The sequence below is a fragment of the Thermobia domestica genome, chromosome 1 (assembly GCF_964235325.1).
Source record: "Thermobia domestica chromosome 1, izTheDome1.hap1.1, whole genome shotgun sequence".
Taxonomy (NCBI): Eukaryota; Metazoa; Arthropoda; class Insecta; order Zygentoma; family Lepismatidae; genus Thermobia; species Thermobia domestica.
Genome location: NC_137454.1, coordinates 301,484,408 through 301,511,059, shown reverse-complemented (window position 1 = coordinate 301,511,059; position 26,652 = coordinate 301,484,408). Strand labels below are relative to the sequence as shown.

Below are 26,652 nucleotides of genomic sequence, written 5' to 3'. Positions count from 1 at the left end.
ATGTGCCAGGACACACCACGTGTATTGTTTGTACTCTCCGATGTCTAATTTCGGCTGACTTGTTTTCATTCTTCATATAGTTCTTTCATTTTCACAATAGTTGGCAAGTCTTTGTAATGTAGACATAAAGTTGGCGTTCTTTTTTTCCCATTTGAACAGGAAACCTAACACTTTTTTTTTTTTTAACGTCTGCTCTCACGATGGTGGAAAGGAAATTGTTGAAGGGCAATGAGATAGTCGATCTTTTACCTCTAACAAGGAGATTTACGAAAGTGTCACTCTCATATTTGAATAAAATGTTGCATGTTTGTAGATAAAAAAAAAAAAAAGACACGTATTTTTTTGTTTCGGCAATGGTGAAGATTTAAGGGTGGAAACCACTCTTTGAACGCTAGAGGTGGTCCCTAAGCATAGACCGAAAACAAACATTTAATTTAGAAGAAAACATACTGCCAGGTTTTTTTTAAGACACCTGATTCAGAATCTGACGTCAAAATTACAAAATTCAAAATGGCGGATCCAATATAGTGATTACAATTACAAAATATCTTCTGGTTTGAAATTCTCTGCACTTAGCCAAGAACAATTATAGTTGGCAGAGATTACTGCGAGGAGTTTGCAGACCAATTTGAAACCCCTTTCTATATTCATTTTAATGGGTTGCTTGATTAAAGTTAGTCTCTGCATCTCTCACTATAGCGTTTACAGAGACACAAACAGTAGAAAGTGCGGCACAGTCAATAAATCCATGACTCACAGCTACACCATACTGCCTTCAATTTGGTGTTCTGTTATCACCGTTGTTAATTATTTTGCAGGAAAAGAATGGAACATTTGGCCCTATAATTCAAATCTCTTTTAATCTGAAAATGTCCTTGTAAAAGCATCAAATTCGGGAAAATTAACATCAGGTCATGTGAGATCATGGTTTCAAGAGATTTTTCTCCCAGCGTCTAATACAAAGTCCATTTTGTTATTAGATTCGTGGATTGGTCGCAATTAATCGAATTTTCAACCTATTTTACGAACAAAAGAGTACCTCAAAATAAAAACCATTCAGCACTAACAATTGTACGATTCAGCCTCTTGATGTGTTTGTCTTTAGGCCGTGGAAAAACTTGTTGAGACATTTTACTGATATTGTTCTCTACAACTATAACAAATTTACATTTCCATAATAATATAATTTAGATCCAAATCACCGATTAATAATCTGTTTTCTTCTCCCAGATTTGCAAATATTATTAAATATGCGTGATACAAAAACAGTTATTTGGAAGAAGATTGTTTTGCATTTTGCGATTTGTCACAGTTATTGCTGTAATAAGGTGAGCTTGGTGTAAACAATGTTTATGCCTCATTATGCCAAGATTCTTTTTACGAAATATAATTAGTGTGAAGTGTTTTCCAATGTTTATGCCATTTTTTTATTTTTTTTTTACGAAATATCATTACTGTGAAGCGTTTTCATAATAAATTCATTATAATAAATTCATTGAGAATATGTGAAGTTCTGGCATAGTGAGAGGCGAGGGGACTCACTATAGGCCTACATAAGTACCCGGAATAGGGAGAAGTGCAGAGACCCACTTTAATCAAGTATTATGTTAAAATAAAGGGGTTTCAAATCAATAGAAAGGAAAGGAATCAACAACCTTCTCGTAGTAACCCCTGCCAACTATAATTGTTCTTGGTTAAGTGCAGAGAATTTCAAACCAGAAGACATTTTGTAATTGTAATCACTATATTGGATCTTCCATTTTGAATTTTGTAATTTTGACATCAGATTCTGAATCATCTGTCTTAAAACGCGCCTAACAGTATGGTTTCTTCCATATCAAGTGTTTTTTTTTTTTTTTTTTTTTTTTTTTTTGGTCTATGCTTGGAAACTATTTCTAACGTTCAAGGGGTTGTTTCCACCCTTAAATCACCACTATTGTCGAAACAAAAAAATACGTGTCGATTATTTTTCGATGTTTAACAAGTATGCAAAGTTTCATTCAAATCGGTGAGTGACACTTCCGTAAGTCTCTTTGTAAGTAACTCTTGAAAATGACTTTAGTAAGGAAAGTGATAAGGAAGTTGCCACAAATAGTTTTGAAAGCACATCAAGCAGTAGTAGGGAGAAAACGTCCGACAATTATGTACGAAGGCTATGGAAGACGGAGTAGTACGGAGAAAACGTCCGTCGATTATGTACGAAGGCTAAGGAAGACGGAAGAATACAGATTTTAAAAAAATGAACCAGAAGGTTACATACAAAAATAGTGGCAGTGATAATTGGAAACGATATTTAGTGAATGATCCTGAAATCTTTAAATTTTCTTTTAGCGTTTGAAAGCGAGATTTACAATTAGGAACAAAGAATAGACGAAAAGGTTAAAATTGAAGTTTTAGTTTTACATTCGAAATTTGCGAAAAAGAAATAATAGTTGAGGGTTATTTATGTGGCATGAAAGTGGAGTGTAAAAGGGAAGTGGCGTATGTACGATTTTGTTTCTGGGGCTTTGCAAACTTTATTCCTGGAAATGTGAAAATTCTGCAAGATATTTGATTTACTGTAATATAGTACATAAAATTTTGTGTGGGGGGGTCTTAAGCCCGAAAGCCTCCCTTAAATACACCACTGGTCAAGGATTAATCGAATCGAGCGGAAATCCAATATTCAGTCCAAATTATTCAGAATGTATTCGCTTTTCCATTATTTCTACTTTCATTAAACATTTGGGACTGATAACCCTCCTTACTAATAAGTGTAGAAATACATCCTATTGTTGTTCTGTGATCTTTTCGTATCAACAACTAGACAAGTAAATGAAAATAACGTACAATAGCTTCAACGTTTGTAACACATATTCAATGTAATGTTTCAATCACGTTTTTTTTTTTCTGTGGATATGGAATTATACGTTTCACTATCATGTTATTTTATTCCTGTATCCGCTTTAACTCCCACTCTGATTCTGGCTCCATTATTTTCCATGTAAAACATGAACATTATATCCGGCTCAACCAATAAATATTCTTAATAGTAATTTTGTTCGGAAGTGTACTATAAAAGGTGCAGTAAAATACATATTTTATCACATTCTCAAAGGTCATTGTGTTGTAATGCATTCCAATAGAGACGTCCATCTCTCAAAATCCAGACGAGACGAGGGAAACGCACCAATCACCAATGGTAGAGGCTAGTATACGATAGATAGGTCTCAAGAGCTTCTTACCACTAAATTCCAGAATGATAGAACAACTCCTCTAGGTGCTCTTTTACCTTTAAACATTCCGCTTATGCTAGTCACTTCCTACAACCAGGGGCGGATCCAGGGAGGAGTTCGGGGCGATCGTTCCCCCCCAGAAGAGGAAACTAAAACCCATCCCAAAGTCTGGAGTCCTTAAAAGTAGCAGTATGACAACCCACCGCCCCCCCCCCCCTTCCCAGAAGTCAGACCTGAATCCGCCCCTGCCTACAACTACCCACGATAGGATCTGAAAGACTGCTGTCACTCCTTACACACTTTTCTAAATTCACTCTTAATGTTATAAAAATGTTCAACACAACCTTATTACAGATCCGCTCAAGAATCCTAATGGCAGAATACTTTTGATCTTAGATATATAAAGCCCTATACAGGGTGTTAATGAACTATACCAACAAACTGTAAGAGCTGATTCCTCACATCAAAATAAGAGAAAGAGTTCATATGAACCTATGGCGAAAAGTGCATAGTTTCAGAGCTAGGGCTGTCCAAAATCGCGAAAAAGCTTAATTTCAACAGGCCCTATTTTGAATTCCAGAAACTGTGGTTGATGGCCATTATCAGCGTAAAGGAAGCCACGCATACGCAATCCAAAAGTGCGTATTTCATCAAGTTTCAACAGGGTACAGGGTATTCCTTACAGGATGTAATTCTCAGATATGCTCTCAATAGAGTTTTCAGATATACCCTGATTTCAAGGAGGGCCCAGAGTAGGCAGGCCAGCCTTGATAACAATAGACATCCAATGCTTCCGAGGGAAGTCGAAAATGTTAGGAACCGGCAGCTCCATGTTTTTTTTTTCTTTCTTTTTTTTTCGTTCTGAATAACGTGTGATGCGATGTATTTCGTCACGGTATATTTCACATTTTCTTCACTTATAAGCGTGAAAGAAAACATCACAGCATGCGTTTTCCCGAGTACGAGAGACCGTGCTGCTGACGATTCTTAATACTTCCGACATAGCGTCAAAGGATTCCGCGTTCACTGCTTTCAGAACTTATCGTTTGGTTACTTTGGACCAATCATAAAGTCAGAGCATATCTCAAAATTCGGTTGATGACATGTCTGGGAATTTCACCATGCAGGGAATACTCTGTACACCTATTGAACATTAATGAAATGTGCAATTTTGGACTGCCTTTACGCTAATGAGGACCACCACCCACAGTTTCTCGAATTCGAAATAGGGCCTCTTGAAATTTGGCTTTTTCGCGATTTTTGGACAGCCCTAGATCTGAAACTAGGCACTTTTCCCCACAGGTCCATATAAACTTTTTTTTTCTTATTTTGATGTGAGGAAACACCTCTTACATTTTGTCGGTATAGTTCATTAACACCCTGTATATGTATACAGCTTAGCCATAATACAATACATATATCACATTGGTTTACAGTTTTAGTTACAATTACCGATGGTTTATTTCTTTTTTCTTTGCCACTCAGTTCCTACTGAAAGAAAACATAAGCTTTACAAAAGGAAGTTTTGTGTTATTATTTGAAGTACAAAAGGATAGAAACAAAGTAAGGTTACCACTTACCTATCTTCACATCTTCGTTTATCTGCCTTGCAATCATAGGAACACTGGGATATAATCGAAGCGCTTCCTTTATACAACATTCCAAGTATTTCATCTCCTGCAAATCCTTCATAGTTACAGGACGATCACTGTCTCCAAAAATGCTAGTTAATTCTTCCACTACTTTGTCCTGAAAAGTGAATGCATGACACAAATTTAACATGATTTCTCTAGCTATCATAGAACTTATTTATAGTTGTGGAAAAAATAAGCATTATTTTCATTCCTAAAAGTGAAACTCTAGGCAAATCGGTTTTGTTTATCTATGATTAGGAAAAGCAGAGATAGCCCTATAACCGTTACCAGGTTATATAAATATTTTTTGCTAAGACTGTATATTTTGGAAGGGCAGAAACCATTCTTCGATTTTTATTTTATTTTAGCAACAAAAATCATTTGTATTCTTCTGTGGGAATAGCGAACAGCTCGACTTCTCTCCCACGAATTAGAACAATAGAATCTTTTATAGTTCACCAATACATATGCGAAACATTTCACAATGAAAAGATTTCACAGTGAGCAACAAAGACGTTATTCATTTTCTGAACTATATGTATGAAAATCGTATTTCAATTACTTGGATACCTCAGTGTTTCTTCCTTACTCATTAATATGCAAATACTACGTTATATAGTTATTTGGAACTAAATGAAGTGCTTTCTTCAGTTACTTATGGAAATACTAGATTACAGGTGCGATGTACCCAGACCTAGTGATGGGGAGTGGGAATATTCCCGGTGGGAAGGAATTTAAAAAATGGGAATATTCCCGGGTTTTTTCCCTGACCTATAAATTCCCGGGAAGGAATTTATTTCCAGTTTACTTTATCTTCCAAATTATAAGAACTATATGACTAATTACTTTATTTTAATATATTATGATTTACTTCTAGGTTAGGTTTTAAAGAATTTGGAGGTTAAAAAATTTAAAATTCTTTGATTGTACTTTATATAACTAATAATATGATTTTTTAAGTTCCATTTCCATTTGCACTAAAAAATAAGGTAATTGTTTAGTATTGGGAGGACAAAACTAGCAAAAAGTAAGATCATTTACGGAAGAAATGAGTTGATAGTGATGTTCAAGTAGTCAAGAAAGTATGGAACACAATTTTATTTTAGGGCATTAGGGGATTTGTACAAACCGTAAATGTAAGTGGAAGTGATTTATGTGAGAAAAGAAAGTGAATTGTTGGTAACGAAGATAAACAACGTGCCATGCGGGGCTCTAACCCGCCTTCTCTCGCTAACGCTCGCTCTGATGTGCTGTCTGAATTTAATGTTGGTAGCGTAATTTAACGTATGAAACCATAAAACAACCGCATCGGAATAGAATATCGCAAAAAAAAAAAAAAAAAAAAAAAAAAAAAAAAAAAAAAGTAGGTGCAAAATCTGTACCCACCAAACTAAAAAATAGCCAAAAGTAGCAAAGTACTAATTTACAAATTATGAAAAGAATCCATTTTGTAAAGTAATTTAGAATTATGTAGAAATAGAGACGAAGTACTATTAATAAACCCTGAACCACCGTTAGTAATAGACGTCGGTCTGTCTCCTCTTTTTGACTCGAATTTCTGAAGAGATACTCGGACTCCTCTTACATGTGAATTAACGCATGAAATTTTGAGAAATGGGCAGGAAGAATGATCGTGTGTGGCAATGTTACATGCAAAATTATAAAGAAAGTATCTTGCAAATATTGTGAACATACATATTTATGCGCAATTGTTGACAAAATTGTTTATAACATTTTAAAATTTATTATGTTTATAATATCAGTAGTAGAGTCAAGTTTAGAAAAGCCACTTACATGTAAATTTAAGCTCTTTAGCAGTTTAAAAGTATGCGGACTTACTATACCATTTTTGAAACATATTTACTTTCATAGGACCCTATTGTAAATAAATATCCATTTATGTGTACTCTCTAAATATAATAGAATATTAATAAAATAACATAACATCGTTCAGAATATACATTTTAAAGACTCCTCTGGGGACAACAGTAATAACATACTGTGATATAAAAACGAATTTATCTTTGAAATCTTAATATAATAATAGAATGCAATTTTCTTTGTGATTGTACAGAAATTCCCATTTTTGGGAATCTTCCCGGTAATTTACCAATCACTATCTCTGACTCTAATTTCTGAAGAGGTACTCGGAGTTCTCTTACATGTGAATTAACGTATGGAATTTCGAGAAATGGGTAGAATGAAAGGTCGTGTATAGCAATGTTACGTGCTAAAAATATAAAGATAAGGAAGTATCTTGCAAATTTTGTGAACATAAATATGTATGCGCAAATGTTGATAAATTGGTGAGACATGTATCTTCTGGCATTTACCCAATCTAACTGGTTTATAATATTTATAAATTTAATGTGTTTATAATATCAGTAGTAGAGTCGTTTAGCAAATCCACATACATATAAATTTAAACTGTTTAGCGGTTTAAAAGTAATAGGACTTACTATATAATTTTTTCACACATATTTAATTGATAGAACATATTGTAAATAAATATACATTTATGCGTACTCTCTAAATATAATAAAGTGTTAATAAAGGAACATAGTACCGTTCAGAATATATAGATTTTAAAGAATCCTCTATGGACAACAGTAATAATATGCTGTGTTATAAAAATTAATTCAACTTTGAAATCATAATATAGTAATAGAATGCCATTTTCTTTCTGATTGTGCATAAATTCCCGGATAAATTCCCATTTTGGGAATCTTCCCGGGAACATTCCCGAAAAATATCTTCCCGGGAATTTACCCATCACTACCCAGACCGCCGCCAAGCAATATTGTTCAGCCAGTTTTTATCTTCAAGTTCTCATGTTCGAACTATTGTCGTCTTCTTTTACAGTGTAGTCAGTGAACTGTGAATTAACGCAAATTCTTTCAACATTTCCAACATATATCCAGGGGCGTCATTCAGGGAGGGCAGGAGGGGGCAATTGCCCCTCCAAGAGTTTGCGGATTACATATACTTTAATAGATTGTCTATTAATATACTAGTACAAAACGTGAAAGTATATGTCGGTGGTGCTCTTGCTCCCCTCAAGCGAAGTCTGAAATGACGCCCCTGCATGTATCATTTAGTGGTGTGAGAAAAGTGCTTGTGCTGATCTCCAAAATATAATATTTCATTCGTGTATATATGTGATACAAAGTTATAAGGGCTATCATATTTTGAAAAGTGAAGTGCAATTTTGTGTTTATTGAAATAGTTAATTGTCCTTATACCAGTGTTTCGTGTTGTGATTATTTTCTTCTGCATAATTATTTTTTTTATATATACATATAGTGCGTCTAATAAATAAGAATATTATTATTTTATTCAATGTGTTTTCGTTTCATGTGTGAATAGTGTTTTTATATGTAGAGGTCTAAGCAATTGTCTGGATGTCCATGAGGATTTTGAGACGAGACATCCGAACCTCCCGGTACTTTATGTTCATCTCATTGTCGAGATCCGAGAGCGATCCGGGAAAGGTTCTGTAATTAATTTTTGGAAATGTTCTTTAATGTCTAAACCAAGTAAGCTCAGGTGTTTTGAAAGTATCCATTGGTTGGACGTTAGGAGCAGATCCCGAAAGAGGTTATAGCCAACGTGACCAGACGTCCCCTTTTAGCCGGGACAGTCCGTTTTTTCAAGCACTGTCCCGTTTTTTTCTGATTCTCAAACGGGACGCCTAAATGTCTCGTTTTTAAGCACAAATGACCCAGGTGTCCCGCAATTATTATTCAAAATATAAATGGTCAATGCAAATTCTACCAGAAATATTGAAAAAGTGAAACTCAAATAGAGCATCTCCTGACAAGTGCTGGGTAGAAGTATTTTCCCATTTCTGTTCTAATAACGTCTCGTACTCAAATCTTCTAAAAGTTTTGGAGTTCCCTCTGTTTACCGGGGACTAATGCTCCATTGAACGTGTATTTTCGCACATGAATGCTTTGTGGACAAGTGAGAAAACCCTTGAAAGTTGTGCTGATCAGTAACATTAATTTTGATCAGTCTTGTACCAATTTCTACAAACTGTTGACTGCAAACAAAGAACATTTAAAGATCTATTCATCCCAAAAATACAAGTGAAAGTTACGCTAGACGATATAGTAGAGAATAACGGATATTTAATAATGAGGTAAGTAGTTTATTAGTAGTTCAAAGTATTGTTGGGTAGTACTTAAGTTAGAAATGCTGGTTATTACTTATACTTGTGTATTTTGTAAATTGAAAACAGTGCTGAGTCCCAAAATGCAATCTGGAAGTCAGATATATAACCCTTCCCCCCCCCCCATCCGACGCCAATTCGTATGCGTCCCGTTTTTGCAAGTACAAATTCTGGTCACCTTGGTTATAGCCCCGGATTAATGTGTAGGCTGAATAGGCTAGAATACATTTATCATATGTTTCCTGGATAATACATGCGGTGAAATGAAATATTCCCCTTGGAAGAAAGTGGTCACTTTAACAAAGCAAATGTTAATTTACATAATACATAATTGTCAGGACACGGAGACTAGGACAGCATATTTATTTGTGATTGTTTTACAATTTTGGCACTTCACCATGACCTGTCAACTTGCACCACTTTTGCCCAAATTGAAAACTGACGTGTGCTGTACTTTTCTGACAATAACCTGATACTGGTTTGTATTTTTTGTCTCGGTTATAGAAGATACAGAAACGGAAGTACGTAAAATAGTAATAGCAGCGTAGCCGGTAGCAAATATGTGCGTTTTTCTGCCAGAAAAGTTGAAGCGTTATTTACTATATCTATACATGTGCATATAATACAGAATTTCTTTAAAGTATGATCGTTTCCTCTATTCGGAGAATAAGTGGAAAATGAATGGCACAAGTCACTTTGTGTAGTTATTTATAAAAGTATTTATAAAAGTAAAAGCATATAATTTTATGTTCTTTGTAGTACAATTTTTAATAATAAGAAGGATGTTCAACAATTATCCTTGATATAAAAGGAATTGAACAAAAATTTTGTGCTAGTAATATATTGTACTCTACTGATACGTATGCAAAAGTACATGACAACGTTATTGATATTGGTTGTATTTTTTGTGTTTTGCAGTTAGTAAATGCGTCCATTTTCTCGATTTTTGACTCGAGGGGAATTGGTAGGCGTCAAATATGTAAGTCTCTCGCTGTTTCTAAGAACGCATTGTCTGTATGCCACCAATATTACATATTTATTTTGAAAATGAAATTAAATGAAATCTTTGAATTTTACGCCCCATGGTTATGCCGGCTAGGTTAAAGCAGACGGTGATGATGAGAAATGCATGAAGTGGTGAAGTTATTTTTGCAGTAGGTAAGCGATTAAAGTAAAAATAACTGTGAGAAAATGGCAAGCTCATTTTTTCTTGGGCAACGTTAACTCAAATCAGTTGTTGCCACTATCGTGATTCATTGACCTGTGATTATGTGCAGAGCTCAGTGATTCTTTTGATGCGATTTTATTGATTGACAGCAAGAAGAAAAAAATCTTAAAATAACGTAATACATTACTAAAAACAGATTAATTGCATTGGTATTGTTATTAGTAGTAATATTATTGAACCTTAGCTGTTGGGTTCGTTTGTGTTTCCCTTTTTTTCTTTCTTGAACCGTACTATTTCTACTAATATTAGTGGCAACGTCGCGCTGCACAATGTCACATTGAACGTCACTTCCGTTTTACTGCTTTCTAAAAGTAAGATGGAGTTTAGTTTCTATCTTTTATCTCTATACGTGATATAGATCACTAGACAATGTCATTATAGCTTTTGTCTTCTCATTTTCAGTCTATGTTCCACATGAATATGTTAATTCTTAGGAGGCACGGTGGTTCAGTGGTAAAGCGCTCACCTCTGGTGCGTGGGGTCCCTGGCTCGATCCCCGGTCAAGTTGTGGTGAGCACGTGTATTTTCTCGGGATATTCCCGTTTTCTCCAACTTTCTCATTCCACCAATTCTTCCACTAGCATTCACTTGCCTTATACATCGTCTCCCTTAGCCTAAAGGGCATAATATGGAAAGATTTCAATTTTTAATTTTGCTTAGGTCACACAGTAAAAGCAATAAGGTAAACGCACCGGATTTCGACAGGTTAAGGACCTTTTTCAAAATCAATTGCCTATTGTGACCATAATATTGGTCGGTGTTGGCCCATTTTTTCCCTTGAAATGTACAGTCTCTACTAGTGCTAAAAGTCACTTCAAGGCTCAAGTGCTAATGTTAAAATTTTTTATGAAACTGGAACTCGCCAATGGAACCCGAATTCGACACACTTCACCTGGTTTCGACAGTTGCGGTATCTGAATTCGACACCTTCAATTATATCCATGTAAAACATTAAGTCGGCATTATTTGTAATAGTAATCTCTTCTCAGCTTCAAATATTGTTTTATTATTATGCAGAAATTATCAGACGGGCAAAAGAACACAACTTAAATTTTTTGAGCTGAGTAGTTACTTCGATGATCCTCAATTCGACATGCTGGAACCTTATTTCGACATTCCATGTCGAACTAAGGTTACAACTATCGGAGAATTATGCAACAAATAGCTTTATGAAAGACTTTGAACATACTTGTACGTTCAGATATTCAGTTAAAATTATATTTGCACTACTGAGCATGAATTCGACAACCTTGTCGAAATCCGGTTCACGTTACAAATAAAGGCTCGTGTTTTTGACAACCCATGTTACATCACAACCTTTGTCCTCACAGAAGAAAACAAAACGCACTGATTGAAACTCCTGTACAACATTAAAGTACCACTATTTGCTTGAAGCAAACCTAACTTTAATAAAAGTCTTACGAAACTAACCTGCCGTCTTATGATTTTCTTAAGATTATGTTTTTTTTTTTTTTCGAAGAGTGTATCACACACACAACAATGTACTTCTTTTCTCCATGCGTATGACTCATCTACTGTAACCGCACTTTTGACACGAGAAAAGACACTCCCATAATGTTGCCACTTCTATTCACGATCGCAGGGATGACATCTTACGCTTATTTCACAACATTTAAGCACAGGTATGTCGAATTCGGGTGCCTGTCGAATTCAGGCGCGTTTACATTACGGCCGACAAATGATTATTCAGGGAGAGAAAGTAAAATTACAACTTGACATAACTTACTTGAATGTCAGGATTTCCACCCAATAGAAACAGCAGCCAACTCACAGCAGCAGATGTTGTATCATGGCCCTGAAAATAATAATAATCACTGGTCATCTAGAAATACAATAAATTATAACTGATTCCCAACCTTTTTCAACAGGCGACATACTACTGAACGCCCACGACACACTTACATTTTATTAATAATATAAATTGCAGTAGTGTAAGACTGTTAGTTGCTATATAGTAATGACTACATTTACTTAGTATTGTTGCTGGCGCTGAAGGTGTTAATTGACACAGTCGGTATTGTTGCTGGCGCTGAAGGTGTTAATTGTTACAGTCGGTATCAAAATCGATTTTAATTAATTATTAAATGCTTCATGATTTTTAAATTCTGAAATTTCGCTACACATTCTATAGGACTGACTGGTGTGTTGGAAAAGGAAACACACTGTTCGGGAACCACTGAATTAACCTGATAAATTAAACAAACTCATTTTGAAAGTATAGTTACAAACAGAACAGAGTATTAACTACATCGATAACCCCATAAACAAAACAACCCAACAAATTTCGATTATTTTATTTTATTTTATTTTTATTTTTATAGAATTCTTATTTATTTATTTATTTTTTTTTGAGAGGGGTAATATATGTATACTTGTATACACATATAAAATTACTTCACTAACACTTTGTATTCCTAATGCAGTTGTGAATAGTGGATTAAATGTTTTTTTTTCTTTCTTTTTATCTCTCTTTTTTAAAATCTTTGGATATAAACCTAAATTTACTGCAGTGACGTAATGTAAAATTTTGCAATCATTCATAAAACTGTTTTCAAATATTTTCAGTTAATGTCGGATTTCGTGGTGAGAAAGCGGCGTGGTATACAAGGAGGGATCAAATGAAGATCTTAAAAGTGCAATACGGTTTAGAATGTAACAATGAAAAGGAAATCTGACCTCTTATTTTTCAACGTAGTCTCCTTGACGTTGAATGCAAGTATTCCACTGCCTTGGAAGTGCATGGATAGCACTCTGGAAGAATTCTTTTGGTCGAGATTGCAGCCACTCGTGCACCGCATTTTTCACCTCTTCATCATTATTGAAATGCTTGCCTCCCATCGCTTCTTTCATTGGCCGAACATATGAAGTCACTGGGGGCAAGGTCTGGTGAATAGGGTGGATAAATGAGACTCGTATTAGATTTCATCGATAGTCTCAATGGTGAAACGGGCAGTAGGCGGTTGGGCGTTGTCATGCAATAGGAGGACATCTGAGGACAGACGTCCTCATCGTTTATTCCTGATTGCAGAGCGAAGTTGATTTTTCAGCAGGTTTGAATACGAGGTACTGCTTACTGTCACTCCCTTTTCCAGGCACTGTTCCAAAATTACTCTCTTTGCATCCCAGAAGGGAGTGAGCATGACCTTTCCTGATGATGGTTGAGCGTGGATTTTTTTTTCAGAGAAGAGCTATGCCGACATTCTTGCTCGCTTTTTTGGTTTCTGGTTGATGATAGTGAACCCAGGTCTCATCGCCTAAAACAGTGGTTCTCAACCTAATTCCAATCACGACTCCCATTTTATAATATCCTCTCGCCAGCGACTCCCTTATAATTTCTGGTTTGTAATAAGCTTGTGTGGAATTTTTAATATACCCATTGCATAGATCGCGCGATATTCATCTATTTCTATAATAGTAGAATCCATTTCTTGTATATAGTGGATACAGTAACTTTCCTAAAACCGAATGTATTAAAACCAAATTTCGTCACTTCATTCATATTACAAATATAGAACCCGGTCCGTCATACTGTTTCAAAATGGAAGTCGTTTCAAAATTCTAAAACTTCATAACTGTTAATTTTGGGTCACGTGATAAAAATATAAAGTGATTTCTAATTTTGGTTTAAAAAACTTGGACAGTTGTTTAAAAGTTATTGAGTATTTTAAATGACTTGATAATGTTCGTCACGAAGATTGAACCGGGCCTTGCCGCACTAGTGAAATCACACCATGCTCAGGTATCTCGTTAGCTTTTAATATTGGTTGTATTTCAATATCTAGGTTTTGTTGCATTTGTAATTTTCTCGTATTTGAATATGCAGTTCTTATTAGTTTCATACTCTGCACCTGTTGAAAATGTTTAGTAGACCTATTATTTTCTCTTTTTGTTGTTGTTGTTCTTAACAGTAGGGCTAGGTATAGAAAAAAAAAAAAATATGCCTATCAGAACAAAATTCAAAATAATATTTAAAAATATTTTCCTTTACCGGCATTAGATACTAATTATAGCTATTTATCTCTTCCACTTATCTTCGAGACCCGCCATGAAACCCTCTCGTGACCCCCCCCCCCTTAGAAATGCATCACCCTTGGCGTTGAGAAGTTCTTCAGAGACGTCGACGCGACGATCTTTCAATTCAGCAGTCAACTGACGTGGGACTCATCTTGCAGACACGTTATTGAAATGCAGAACATTATGCAAAATGTGTTCAGTTGAAACAAGGCTAATATTTATGATTCTGGGGATTTCTTTCAGTGTAATACGCCTGTTTTCCTTTATAAGCTGTTCCGCTAAGGCAATGTTTTAGTCGGTCACTATTCGGTGAGCCTCTCCCGGTTGAGAAGGAGCTTCTTCCATAGATATTATGAAACTTTTAAACTTCCTACGTCACTCGTATACTTGCTACAGGAACAAACACGAATCACCCTACTTTGCTGCCATCCTACGATGAATTTCAATTAGTTTCACACCTTCATTGCTGAATTTCAATTAGTTTCATTGCTCAAAAACCGGGTCACCAAACGCTGTTCTAAATGGTACATGTAGACAGTGAGGAGGCCATTTTGGTATTGACGCTGCTGCCTTCGCCGTTCTTCCAGTAACACTCTGTCACCAGGGGCGTCATTTAGGGGGGCAGGAGGGGTAATTGCCCCCCCAAGAGTTTGAGGAATACATATGCTTTAATCAATTGTCCACTAATAGACTATACTAGTATAGTACGTGAAAGTCTTATATTTGTGGTGCTTTTGCCCCTCTCAATTGAAGTCTGAAATGACGCCCCTGTTTGTTACCCGTCAGTCATTAAGTTCAAGTCAAGGCATATCACTGCTACGTATCGAAGGAATCCTCCAACTTTACTGCATTTGATTGCATTTTTACGGTTTTCATTTGATCCTCCCTCGTAGTTGTATATAGTCTTGGCACCTGTCCCCTGATCGGGTTTGACGCTCACAATTTAACTTTACAATATAGACTAAATTAAATATAATAATAATAATAATAATAATAATAATAATAATAATAATAATAATAATAATAATAATAATAATAATAATAATAATAATAATAAAGAATGAGTCATAATAACACACAATACATATTTTAAGAACAATATAATAACGAACTTAACTAATGAGAATGGACTTCATATATGGCATAAAACTAAAATTTTCAATTTGCTAAGTTAAAGTTACCTCAAACATAAATGTATCCACTTCTTCTCTGATATCATCATCACTTAAGGCAATTCCATCTTGGGAAGATTCTATTAGCAAATCCAGAAACGCAAGACGCTTTTTCTCTCCTTGAAAATAACAATTGAAACAATACAAGAAAATGCTGCATACACAAGAACAAGCACATTTGAGACATCGAGAGCTCAAAGACTACAAGTGCTATTACTAGGAAACGGATTGTTGCCAACTAGAAAGCATTTGATACAGATAGTTGTATAAATACATTTTTAATTATTATCATGAAAGTGGGGACATGAAAATTGACCAATTACATTTAGGAGTCTAATAAGTGGCTATCGAGCTAAATAAGACATTCATTTACTTTACATTCTCCATAAATTTCATTAATATCAATACAAATTCAAATAGACAGCATAAATCGTAATGACTCCCACATGATTTTTCTAAGAAGAGGGAAAAGAGAAGACCGAAACACAAACAAAGTAGCAACTCCCCCCCTCCCACACACACACCTTGGACTTGTGCATATAACTCTTCATGTAAAAATAACTATTATTTAAGGACATTGCATAATTATATTAACTAACTATACTAAACATACTATAGTCAGCGATGTAGCCAGGAAGTTGTTGTAGAGCAGGTGATTTTTGACTGATTTGTCCCGCGTCCCGACCCGACCGGACACTTGTCGGGACGCATATTGTCCCGATTAATCTATTTTCAAAGTTAATTAATATTTCACTGGGCCATTTTTACAAAGGAATTACTTATTCTTTTACACACACAGTTCTATGTATAGAATCAATTTGACAAATTTGTGTTTTGACTCATGAAAAAATAGTTAGCAGCTCGTCTTTAATTTGTAGTTACTCCCAAAGGAAATAGCCAAGGAAAGGACTTGATTAGTTGATAGTCTGTTTCAGTCATCCTTTAAAGGAACTCATTTGTTTGTGATAAAAACCAAACATTCTATGTAGTTTTCTTATGTTAAAAATATTACAATTGTTTTAGTTTGAATTTGTTGTATGATGATAGCCAAAGAATTAGACTTGAATTTAGTAATACTTTTTGGCAGTAATTCCTTAACAATGCTATGCACTCATTTATGATTTAAAAAAAAAATCTATATAGTTTTCGCTCTCAAGCTTTGTTTATAGATAAATTGCAGTTGTTTTGGTTTGAATTTATATCTAGTGATGAGCAGTGGGGTGGGAAAATAAAAGAAAAAAGGTACCGCATTCATTCAGGTTCCTGTTATTCAACTGATTATTTACATTGTTTTCAACGTCTCGCCGTATGTATAGTCGTCTCCGGGAGTGGAGGAAGGCTCGAACATCGATTGTCCCGTCCTGAGTTTTTCTTAAGAAAAGTTGGCAGCCCTGTTCTAGGGTGAGATTAAATTTACATTGAACTTGCACCACCCAAGCATGATGTAATGTCACGTGGTATTTAGTCCACTTTGCACACACAACTTTAATTTATTTATATTAAAAAAAGTGATTTACTTACGCTACGAAACATAGCTGAGCAAGTGTCAGCGACCGAAGGGGGTTAGAAGGCCCGCAGGTCTAATTTTAATCCACCTTTATGCTTTATCTCAATGATAATACCACGTAACATTACGTCACGCTCGGATGGTGCAACTGCAATGTAAATCAAATCTCACCCGTTGTTTTAAGGGGTTTATGATTTTCTCAGGGGGTTGAGGATTGTAAATTTACTAAAATCAAACCAAAAGTATTCTTTCAGAATTTAAAAGCATTAATAACTCATCATACATAGATCCCATACATACGAGATGGGATTGGAAAGTTTTAAGACTGGGTTTGTAATTTAAAAATGGCAGTACTTACAGGTTATTGTGATGGATCTCCTTCAAAGTAGTCCCCTGCTGAATGAACACACCGATTCCAACGGTATTTCCACTCCTGGAAGCATTCCTAAAAATTATTTTCCGTGATGGTGTGAAGCACTCTCTCCGTATTTGTTTGAATGTACTCAATTGAGTCAAATCTCTTCCCTTTCAATGACAATTTTAATTTAAGAAAGAGATTAAAGTCGGGCGGGGCCAAATCTGGGGAATCCGGGGGTTACGAAAGCACAGGAATGTAGAATTTGGCCAAAAATTCCTGGATCGAGAACGCATAATGCGATGGTGCATTGTCGTGATGGAGAATCCAATTCTTTTCTTTCCAGAAGGCAGGACTTTTCCTCCGCACATTTTCGCGCACACGCTGAAGGAGACTTGAAGTATTCCTGGTCGACTGTCTGCCCCCTAGGTCCAAATTCATGATGCACAATACTTGTAGAATCGAAAAAAAAACACCAACATTGTCTTCACATTTGACCGACTTTGTTGCGCTTTCTTTGGTCTTGGTAAATCTGGGCTCTTCCACTGAGAAGATTGGGTCTTTGTTTCTGGATCATACCCATAAACCCATGATTCATCATCTGTTATTACCCTATTCAAGAAATCTGAGTCCATTTCAGCTCGATTAAACAGTTCTTGAGATACTTCAAGTTTGTGTTGTTTCTGCTCGTGTAACAACACTTTTCGAATGAATTTCGCGGTCACTCGACGCATGTTCAAATCATCAGTTAAAATTGACTGAACCGCATAGAAACTTAAATTCAGGTCTTCAATCATCTCCCTAATTGTAAGTCTACGGTTCGAGAGCACTAAATCGCCAACTTTCGCAATGTTTTAGTTAGTTTTTGATGTTGAAGGCCAACCAGACCGGGGGTCATCCTCTACTGACTCGCGGCCATCTTTGAATCTGTGAAACCAGATAAACACGTTTGACCGGCTCAGACATTTGTCTCCAAAAGCTGTTTTTAAGAGTTCGTAAGTCTCCGAAGCAGATTTCCCAGTTTTAAAACAATATTAAAATTTCATACAAACGTATTGTTCCAATTTTTCATCCATTTTGCGCACTTAAAAATTTGCCAAGACACACACACACACACACACACACGCCCGTACTCAACTGGTTGCTACGCCGTACTGAATAAAGATATCTCGGTGCATGTTTCAACATGTCTCAAGGACACACCAAACCACCGCTTCCATGCTAACGGGCGATTATATCTACTTCTCCTGAGCAGTGTTGCCAACTGTCTTAAACCTTTCCAATCACACCACGTATTATTATTATTTCAGAATACAACCTTATTGTAGCAGGAGTCGTGAAAATGAAACAAAATCTTTTAAGTTTTACGTCCCACGATTATGCCGGCTAGGTCAAAGGACTCTAACAGCACAGGATGTGCTGGGCATGTGCCATTTGGGTGTCCCAGCTACTTTTTACGTATCCGACACTTGGCACATATGATATTCATGTGCTAAGTATGTACTTCAGCTACCTACAGTTTTAGGTACTTGTTACACCTAATTGATATTTGCAACTATGTACCACAAATATAGCATTTATATACCTGGCTCAGTTTCGCACTCTAACAGTCATTTGTTTTTATGTCGTCACTTGGGATATATATATATATATATATATATATATATATATATATATATATATATATATATATATATATATATATATATGTCATGTTCTAGGTACATCCTTTAGGTACATACTGTTTCAGATACTCTAACAGCACAAGATGTGCTAGGCATGCTACATTTAGATGTTCTAAATTCATCTCCCACATTTGATGCATTTGTTGCTTCTTTTTCTAAGCGATTGTGTACTAGAAGCAAAAAACGCATCGACTTTATTAGATGACAACTGTCGCCAATCATTTGAAAGTGAATATGGAAGAACCATGAAATAAAGTAAATAGACACTCATCATTTTGTTATAAAATTACATGGCGAGTAGATTCTATCTGATCCCAAATGGTTATCGTCGAATATACGCAGTTAAAGGAGCACTCTGATTAGCCAAATTCAAAAGACCTCAACATTTTATCCCTCTATAAGCGACATTATTTTCATCGTCTCCGTGACAAAGTTCCCGGCGGCAATAGCCGAGTGGTCTCGGGCGTTTGGCTTCGGATCATGAGGTGCAATCCACTGGGGGTTCGAATCCCTCTGAAGAGCAAGATCGGAATTTTAACTGTCCTGGATCTTTCTGTGTTGGTGTTTCTGTCGTATTTGGATTACGCAGAAATTGCGCGAACTGCCCATGGCGAACAGTATCCCGGTTCGGACGAACTTTTTTTTTTTTTTTTTTTTTTAAAGTTGGTAGAGCACGCGGTTAGTAATCCAAAGGTTGGTGGTTCGCGCCCACTCTGGAGTATTTTTTTTTACTTGTTTAAAGTATTTTATAGACTCACCTTAATGTAAACACATTACGCATATAGGAGATTTAACATATTTTGGGGGAGTAATTTTGTGGTTCATTGACGCTTACGGCATGGGGAACATAATTAGAATATACTAGGCACGTTTCCCAGGTAAATGTCAGGTATGTGCCTAGGGGCGGACATAGAGTGTGACTATCACTTGCCATCCATGTAATTTCTCTCTCAGAGATACACAAGGCACGTACTGGACACATTCCCATGTACCTGAGGGAATATGATAGGCATATGCCTGCTATGTGATTGTGCTGTTAGGGCAGACGGTGATGATGAGCAATGAATGAAATGGTGGAATGAATAATGAGAGGAAACGTGAAAACTCGAGAAAGCTCACGCACACAGTGTTTGTCCACCACAAAGGTCACTCGGCACTAGCTGGAATCGAACCAAGGACCCAATACACCAGAGGTGAACGCTCCAATAGTGAGCAACTGCGGCCCTATTATTGTAGTATGAGTCGTGGCAGTCGAAAGGTATTAGATTGGTTCGTTAATTTGAAGTTTAGCGTCCAGTTCAGCATGACACGTCGACCTAGAGCTTAAGATGGCACATGGGCTATCGCCAAGAATCGAAAGCGGCTCTCCCGTGGAAGTCGCGTACACTAACTATATACCCAGGATGAAGTTCTGCGCGAAGTTAGAATCACATGTTGTATGGCGATTCTCAGCGTTACGCACGGAACATTTGTACAAAAGCTGCTTTTTTTTAAAAAAAAAAAAAACAAAAATGTATTTTCAAATAAAATAAAAAGTATGTCAAAATTAGGGGGGAAATTATTAATGCATAGTTAAATAAAAAGAAACACTCAAAACAATTGCAAATTTGAGTTATAAGCCAAAATTAAGCGTTACGCACGGGACTCAGACAAAAAGCTCATTTGACAACCTCAATTTCATTGGCTATTCTCTGCGATTTATGGCGGCATTTTCATTTTATATGCCATCACTTATGTTCTACTTTCATTCTCCTTACTGTGCATTATATTTTTAAATTGGAAAATATAATTTAATTAGCTTTACGTTATGTTTTCTTTTCCGACTCACCGTTACGCACGGGACAGAAAAGTAACCATGCAATTGTCTGGTTGCTCTAAGACTGTTATTATGCAATATTCTTACTAAAGAGACTGATATATTAAGATTAACATTTGGACACTAACAAGCATAAAAAATTTGGATCCATAATTTAATTTAAATGAATTAAATTACATTCCAAAGTATCAAAGTCGAACTTTGCTAGGCAACTCGCTTAGAGTTATTACCATGTCTTTGGGGTATTTGTCTGAGCGCTGATTGGTGGCGTTCAAACTACATAATGTTGTGTAACTGTTTAGCTACTCGATCCTCTGTGCTACCTACCAAACGTTGAGTCGTTTGAACTCTGCCATTGTCAGGTGGAATGCGGGAAAGTGGATTGAAGGGAAACAGTTGGTTTTTGGTTATTTGGTATTATTGCCATCACTTATTGGCCATCACTTATGTTCTACTTTCATTCTCCTTACTGTGCATTATATTTTTAAATTGGAAAATAGAATTTAATTAGCTTTACATTGTTTTCTTTTCCGACTCACCGTTACGCACGGGACAGAAAAGTAACCATGCAATTGTCTGGTTGCTCTAAGACTGTTATTATGCAATATTCTTACTAAAGAGACTGATATATTAAGATTAACATTTGGACATTAACAAGCATAAAAAATTTGGATCCATAATTTAATTTAAATGAATTAAATTACATTCCAAAGTATCAAAGTCGAACTTTGCTAGGCAACTCGCTTAGAGTTATTACCATGTCTTTGGGGTATTTGTCTGAGCGCTGATTGGTGGCGTTCAAACTACATAATGTTGTGTAACTGTTTAGCTACTCGATCCTCTGTGCTACCTACCAAACGTTGAGTCGTTTGAACTCTGCCATTGTCAGGTGGAATGCGGGAAAATGGATTGAAGGGAAACAGTTGGTTTTTGGTTATTTGGTATTATTGATTGTCACTTCAGTGAAGATTTGTTTAGTGTGAGTTTTTTAAGTAAGTAATATGGATTCACAGGCAAGTAACTCTGTTCCAAATAATATTGTCAGTGATGAACTGAATCGATCAACAAAAGCAATGAGTGACGCTGAAAAGGCTAGAACACTTAGACTTAAACATACGGACAAGGCGAGACTGAAAAATAGAGTGAGAATGCAGCATTATAGGCAAGTTAAAAGATTAACTCTTTTCCTCTCACGTTCCTTTTGCGAAACTCATTCCGCATTGTTTCGTTGTTGGCCATTTAGAAGAGGAAAATACTCTAAAATGTGAAGAAGAACAAGGTAATTCAAGTTAGATTGGTTCAAAGAAAACAAAAAGAGTGCCAGTGTACAGAATGATATATTCATCAAGTGATGGGACCGACATTAATTTAGAATACAACTTTGAAGACGATGTTCATAATGATATTCCAATCCTCCAAATGTCGAGCTCAGAATGGGCAATATTAGAGCAGGTATATTTCTCCTAGTGAAATTTGATTGTGGTTCTTCCAGAAATAGGATTAAATATCGGTATGTATATGTGTCTGAAAGTGATGTAGAAGAAGATGGGGACATTATAGAGTAACAAATCTAAAACGCATGGACAACAGTTGTACAAAGTTTTGTTTTGATGAAAAGAAGAGATCTTATGTCTGATTCGATCAAGTTTTAAATATACTTCAAGCACCTAATTTGCTGATAAAGGGTGAAAGAATATACTATAAAGTTCCAGAAACAATAGCCGTTTTTGTAAAGAACTAAAGAGTTTTGAAGTGAATCCATTTGTCCCCTGCAAGACTGTCAAACCAACTTAGATACCTACCTTTCTAATGAAAAGAAAAAAAAAGCGTGATTTATCATGATAATTTGTTTTTAAGCCTTGTGGTAAATACCTCTATGTAACTTAACGTTTTTGGTAGTTACGTTTAGTTGGGTTTGATTTAGTTTCTCTCAGGAAATTCATGTTTTTTTGATTTAATATAAAAGTTTATTCTTCATTATTTAACCTCAATAACAAGAAACACGTATTGAAATCTTAATAACTTAATTTTATTCACTTCCTTGCATAAATCTGTAAATGTCCCGTGCGTAACGTTACGCATGGGACAACATTTCTATACCTCATAAAATAAATAAGGAGGATAATAAACAAATTTAATAAGTACCACTAACAGGCTATTAATAATTCTACTTTGGGGTAAAAGTTTCAATACTTTATCTTCTACAATTACAAAGGAAACACGAAAAATACGTTTTCTGTTACGCACGGGACAGCAAAAGATGACATGAGAAAACTACGGTTTTTGCCTACCAGAATAAAACATTAATTAAAACAAAATTGTCAAATTTTTGCCAAAGGTCCACTTCATAGTTTTTGCTATTGTTCATATAATTACACATTTAGAATTTAGTTTGGAAATTATTTGAAAATTAGGATATGTGAACAGCATTGTGCATGGTGTAGAATAGATGGAGTTTATGTGGTCAAACCTAGTAAATATATTTTACAAAAGATTTTAAATGTCTCAGTATATAGTTATATTATTTCTTAATAGAAAAACATAAACATCATAGTTTCAAATTAATTTTGAAAATTTACTGACAATGGACCACTTGCCAGAGAATCGCCCTGCATAGGAAATATACCAATAGACTCTCATTTCAAATATATTCATAGCGAAAAATGTACATAGATATTCATTTACATGTCTTTGTACTTATATGAATATATTGTTTTAAAACCGAAGAAAAAGTAAAATTGAACTCAGAAACTGTCATGCAATAGTAGCCTATAGTAATTTTCAATTGTGTTCATCCAATTAAGGAAATGAAAATAACAAAGTGAATGATTAATTTTAGTTGTTTTTACTATTTTAAGGTGTTGGTTATTTTCTTTTCATTATCTATTATAAACACATTTGCTGTAAGTATTAAACAAGTTTAACAAAGATTTTAGAGACAAGTCCCATTCGGGAGGCCAGGATATCATTTGGAGGGTTAGCTTTCCATTTGCCTTAGACAAGATTTGAGGCTGTCTCGTCTCGAAAATGTGCTGTAAAAGTGATATCTCGACTCGAAAAATGTAGTTTTCTCTATTGGAAGAGCTGAGTCTCTTCTCGAAGTTTGTCAGGAAAATTCTGTCTCGTCTCGTGGACATCCATATTCAAAAGCTTTACCCCTTACTATAGCATTTTACATAAATATATTAAATATTATACTATATAAATAAGGAAATCCAATGTAGTTTGACATATATTTCGAAGAAATGGACCCCTTCAAAAATCCAGGGTTAGCACTTGCCCTACCCCGAAGGCGCCTACGGTTCTTGCATTTCATATTATAAACAAATAAGTTTAAATTCGCATTCAATATGGTTGGCAAAACTTAAAGGATAACAATATAATTTCTTCCAGTTGAATTTTCAGCAACAAGATACATTTTACGAATGAAGTTAGTCGGTTAAGATCATTGCTCGCTAGGAGGGGGCGCTGTTGCGTCGAAATACAATGACATTTCGAAAGCGTAGATTGAAGGACATTTCCAAAGCGTGACCTGTTTATTTATTTTTGAACCATTGAATTTAGCACATTTTATTATCTTTTTTATGATAAGAAATGCATCTTTTTGTAAATACGGATGAGTACAGAAAGACACCATTTACAAAATATGGAAAATTTAACTGAAAATGTAAGTTTTAGAGTCATCGATAGGAAATCTGTCAAAAATCTATGAACAATACATTCAATTAGATTGCATTTACGCCCTTAACCTCCTATTCAAATTAGAAGTCTAGTAATATCACTATTTAATATTTCCTTAACATTCATTGAGCACAACGTATTTAACATTTTATACGATTATTAAACAATCTTTACGGCATTCCAACGATTGTTGACGAAATTGGCAGTAAACTTTACTATCTGTAGCTTTTCATTTATATTTCATTATTTGATAGTTGGTGTTTATTCCTTAGGCGAGAGCAATCCAGAAGAAAAACCTAGTTTAATCTTAAATTATGAGATGAAATGAAATGAAATTTATTCGCAATTAGGTTTGCCCTTTAGCTTAAGAAGAAGAATGAGTAACGAAAATGAATGGTTATGATGTAATTGATGTAAAGATAATATGATAGGAAACGGAAGAACTCCGAGAGAAGCAACGAACCGAATCCTGTCTACAAGAAACTCACATGGCCGGGAATCGAGCCAGGTGCCTCTCGTATCAGAGATAATCGCTCTACCATTCCACTCAGCTCGCCTTTTACAGCAAATTATATTCTTATTTGCATAAGTTACACTACACATACACTAAGAGCCAATTACACATTCAATGAACGATGTGAAATTTTTAAAGTGTATAGTGGCCCAAAAGTAGATATATAGCCCTGTATTGATCAAGAATGACATTTTAATTTATTAAAATATGAATTTTATTTTCTTTGGTCTGTTCCGAGATTAAGATGTAAATGAAAAGAAGTTAAGAACAAACAATACAAGAAATTAAGTCAATATCTGTACGGATAACAATAAGAAACTATATAAAATGGCATAATGCAGATCAGTATGGTGTTGTATAACTACTTTTAGGCCACCCTGTAGTACACAAAAAGAATTAAATTCTACCAAGAATATTTTCAAGGTATTCTCAAATAACTTAATTGTGCAAGGAAATAATATAGTCTTTGAAGTGAAATACACAGTATTACGATACTTATGTAATAAGCAACAAGAAAGTAGTCTTGTGGTTACAGGGTATTGCTTCTGGTTAAAAAAAAAAAAAAGACTGCAATGCTAAAGAAATTGTGATTATGTAACCAAAAAGAGAGAGAGAGAGAAAGAAAGAAACCAGAGCAGGTTTCAAGAATGTTCTATTGCAAATATAGCCCAAGGCATATTTCTTTTTAGTATTTGCGTTTGGCGACGTCTTTCAACTTACCTTATTATAGTTGAAACAGAAATCAATGCCCAATCTGAAGCATAATAGACATTTTTTTACCTGTTCTAATTCCCTCCATGAACTAGTATGAATTCAATTGAATTGTCTTTTCTCTTTGATGATCTCTAATTTTGAACTTGATTTTCTTTTAGTAAAATGGAAAGTAAAAGCTTTAGACGAACTAAAAATACTTTCGCTTTCTTTCTGTGGTTTTGTGGCACGGAATGTATATATTAGGAAATATATATTTTTAGTAGTACCAGAAAGAAAGTAGAAACGAAATCAATTAAACGTAACCGACAGGAAGATTCCAAAGTGTCTATTATTGGTACACTTACCTTAAAAAGCTAGCATGTGTTTTCTTCAATGAAATAATAACACAATATGAAATCAAATGAATTTTATTTAATACTATTTTAAAATATATAAGTATACTAATATATGCTTTAAAATAAATATTTATTGCTTTCGAAATGGATACGAATAGTGTGGTCTGTAGAATATTCTTAATAAAAGTGGCTTCACTTGAAAAAAAGTTTGAGAAACAATGTCCTATAGAGCAGAGGAAATGAATTATAAACGCAAATGTTTTATAATAAAACCAGTGGCGTATTTACGATTTTGTTTCGAGAGTGGCTTTTCTAACTTTATTCCTGGAAATGTGAAAATTTTGCATGATATTTCATTTACTTTAAAATACTAAATACAATTTCGGGCTGGGGGCTTATTCCCGGAAGCCCCCTCCCTTAAAACGCTACTGAATAAAACATTGGAATAAGGAAATGGGAAGCAACAACAGAATTCTGAGACAACCTTGAACACGACATTGTCCATCATAAAGTCACATTGGAATTGAAAGCATTCATTCATACTGTATGAGCAATCTACTACTGGGATACCATGTCTAGCATATTATTAT

General features: G+C 35.1%; 1 protein-coding gene across 6 annotated transcripts in view; it reads right to left on the bottom strand.

Moving 5' to 3' along the window:
* Window positions 1–26,652, bottom strand: part of Cyp4c3 (Cytochrome P450 4c3) — a 156,185-nt gene that overhangs the window by 17,214 nt on the left and 112,319 nt on the right. For all 6 annotated transcript variants that reach the window (XM_081727012.1, XM_081727017.1, XM_081727010.1 and 3 more), the window contains 3 exons: window positions 15,465–15,574; window positions 11,996–12,064; window positions 4,796–4,964 (listed from right to left, as the gene is read on the bottom strand). In XM_081727012.1, coding sequence (XP_081583138.1) covers window positions 4,796–4,964; window positions 11,996–12,064; window positions 15,465–15,574 — 348 coding nt within the window. The remainder of the gene's footprint in view (window positions 1–4,795; window positions 4,965–11,995; window positions 12,065–15,464; window positions 15,575–26,652) is intronic.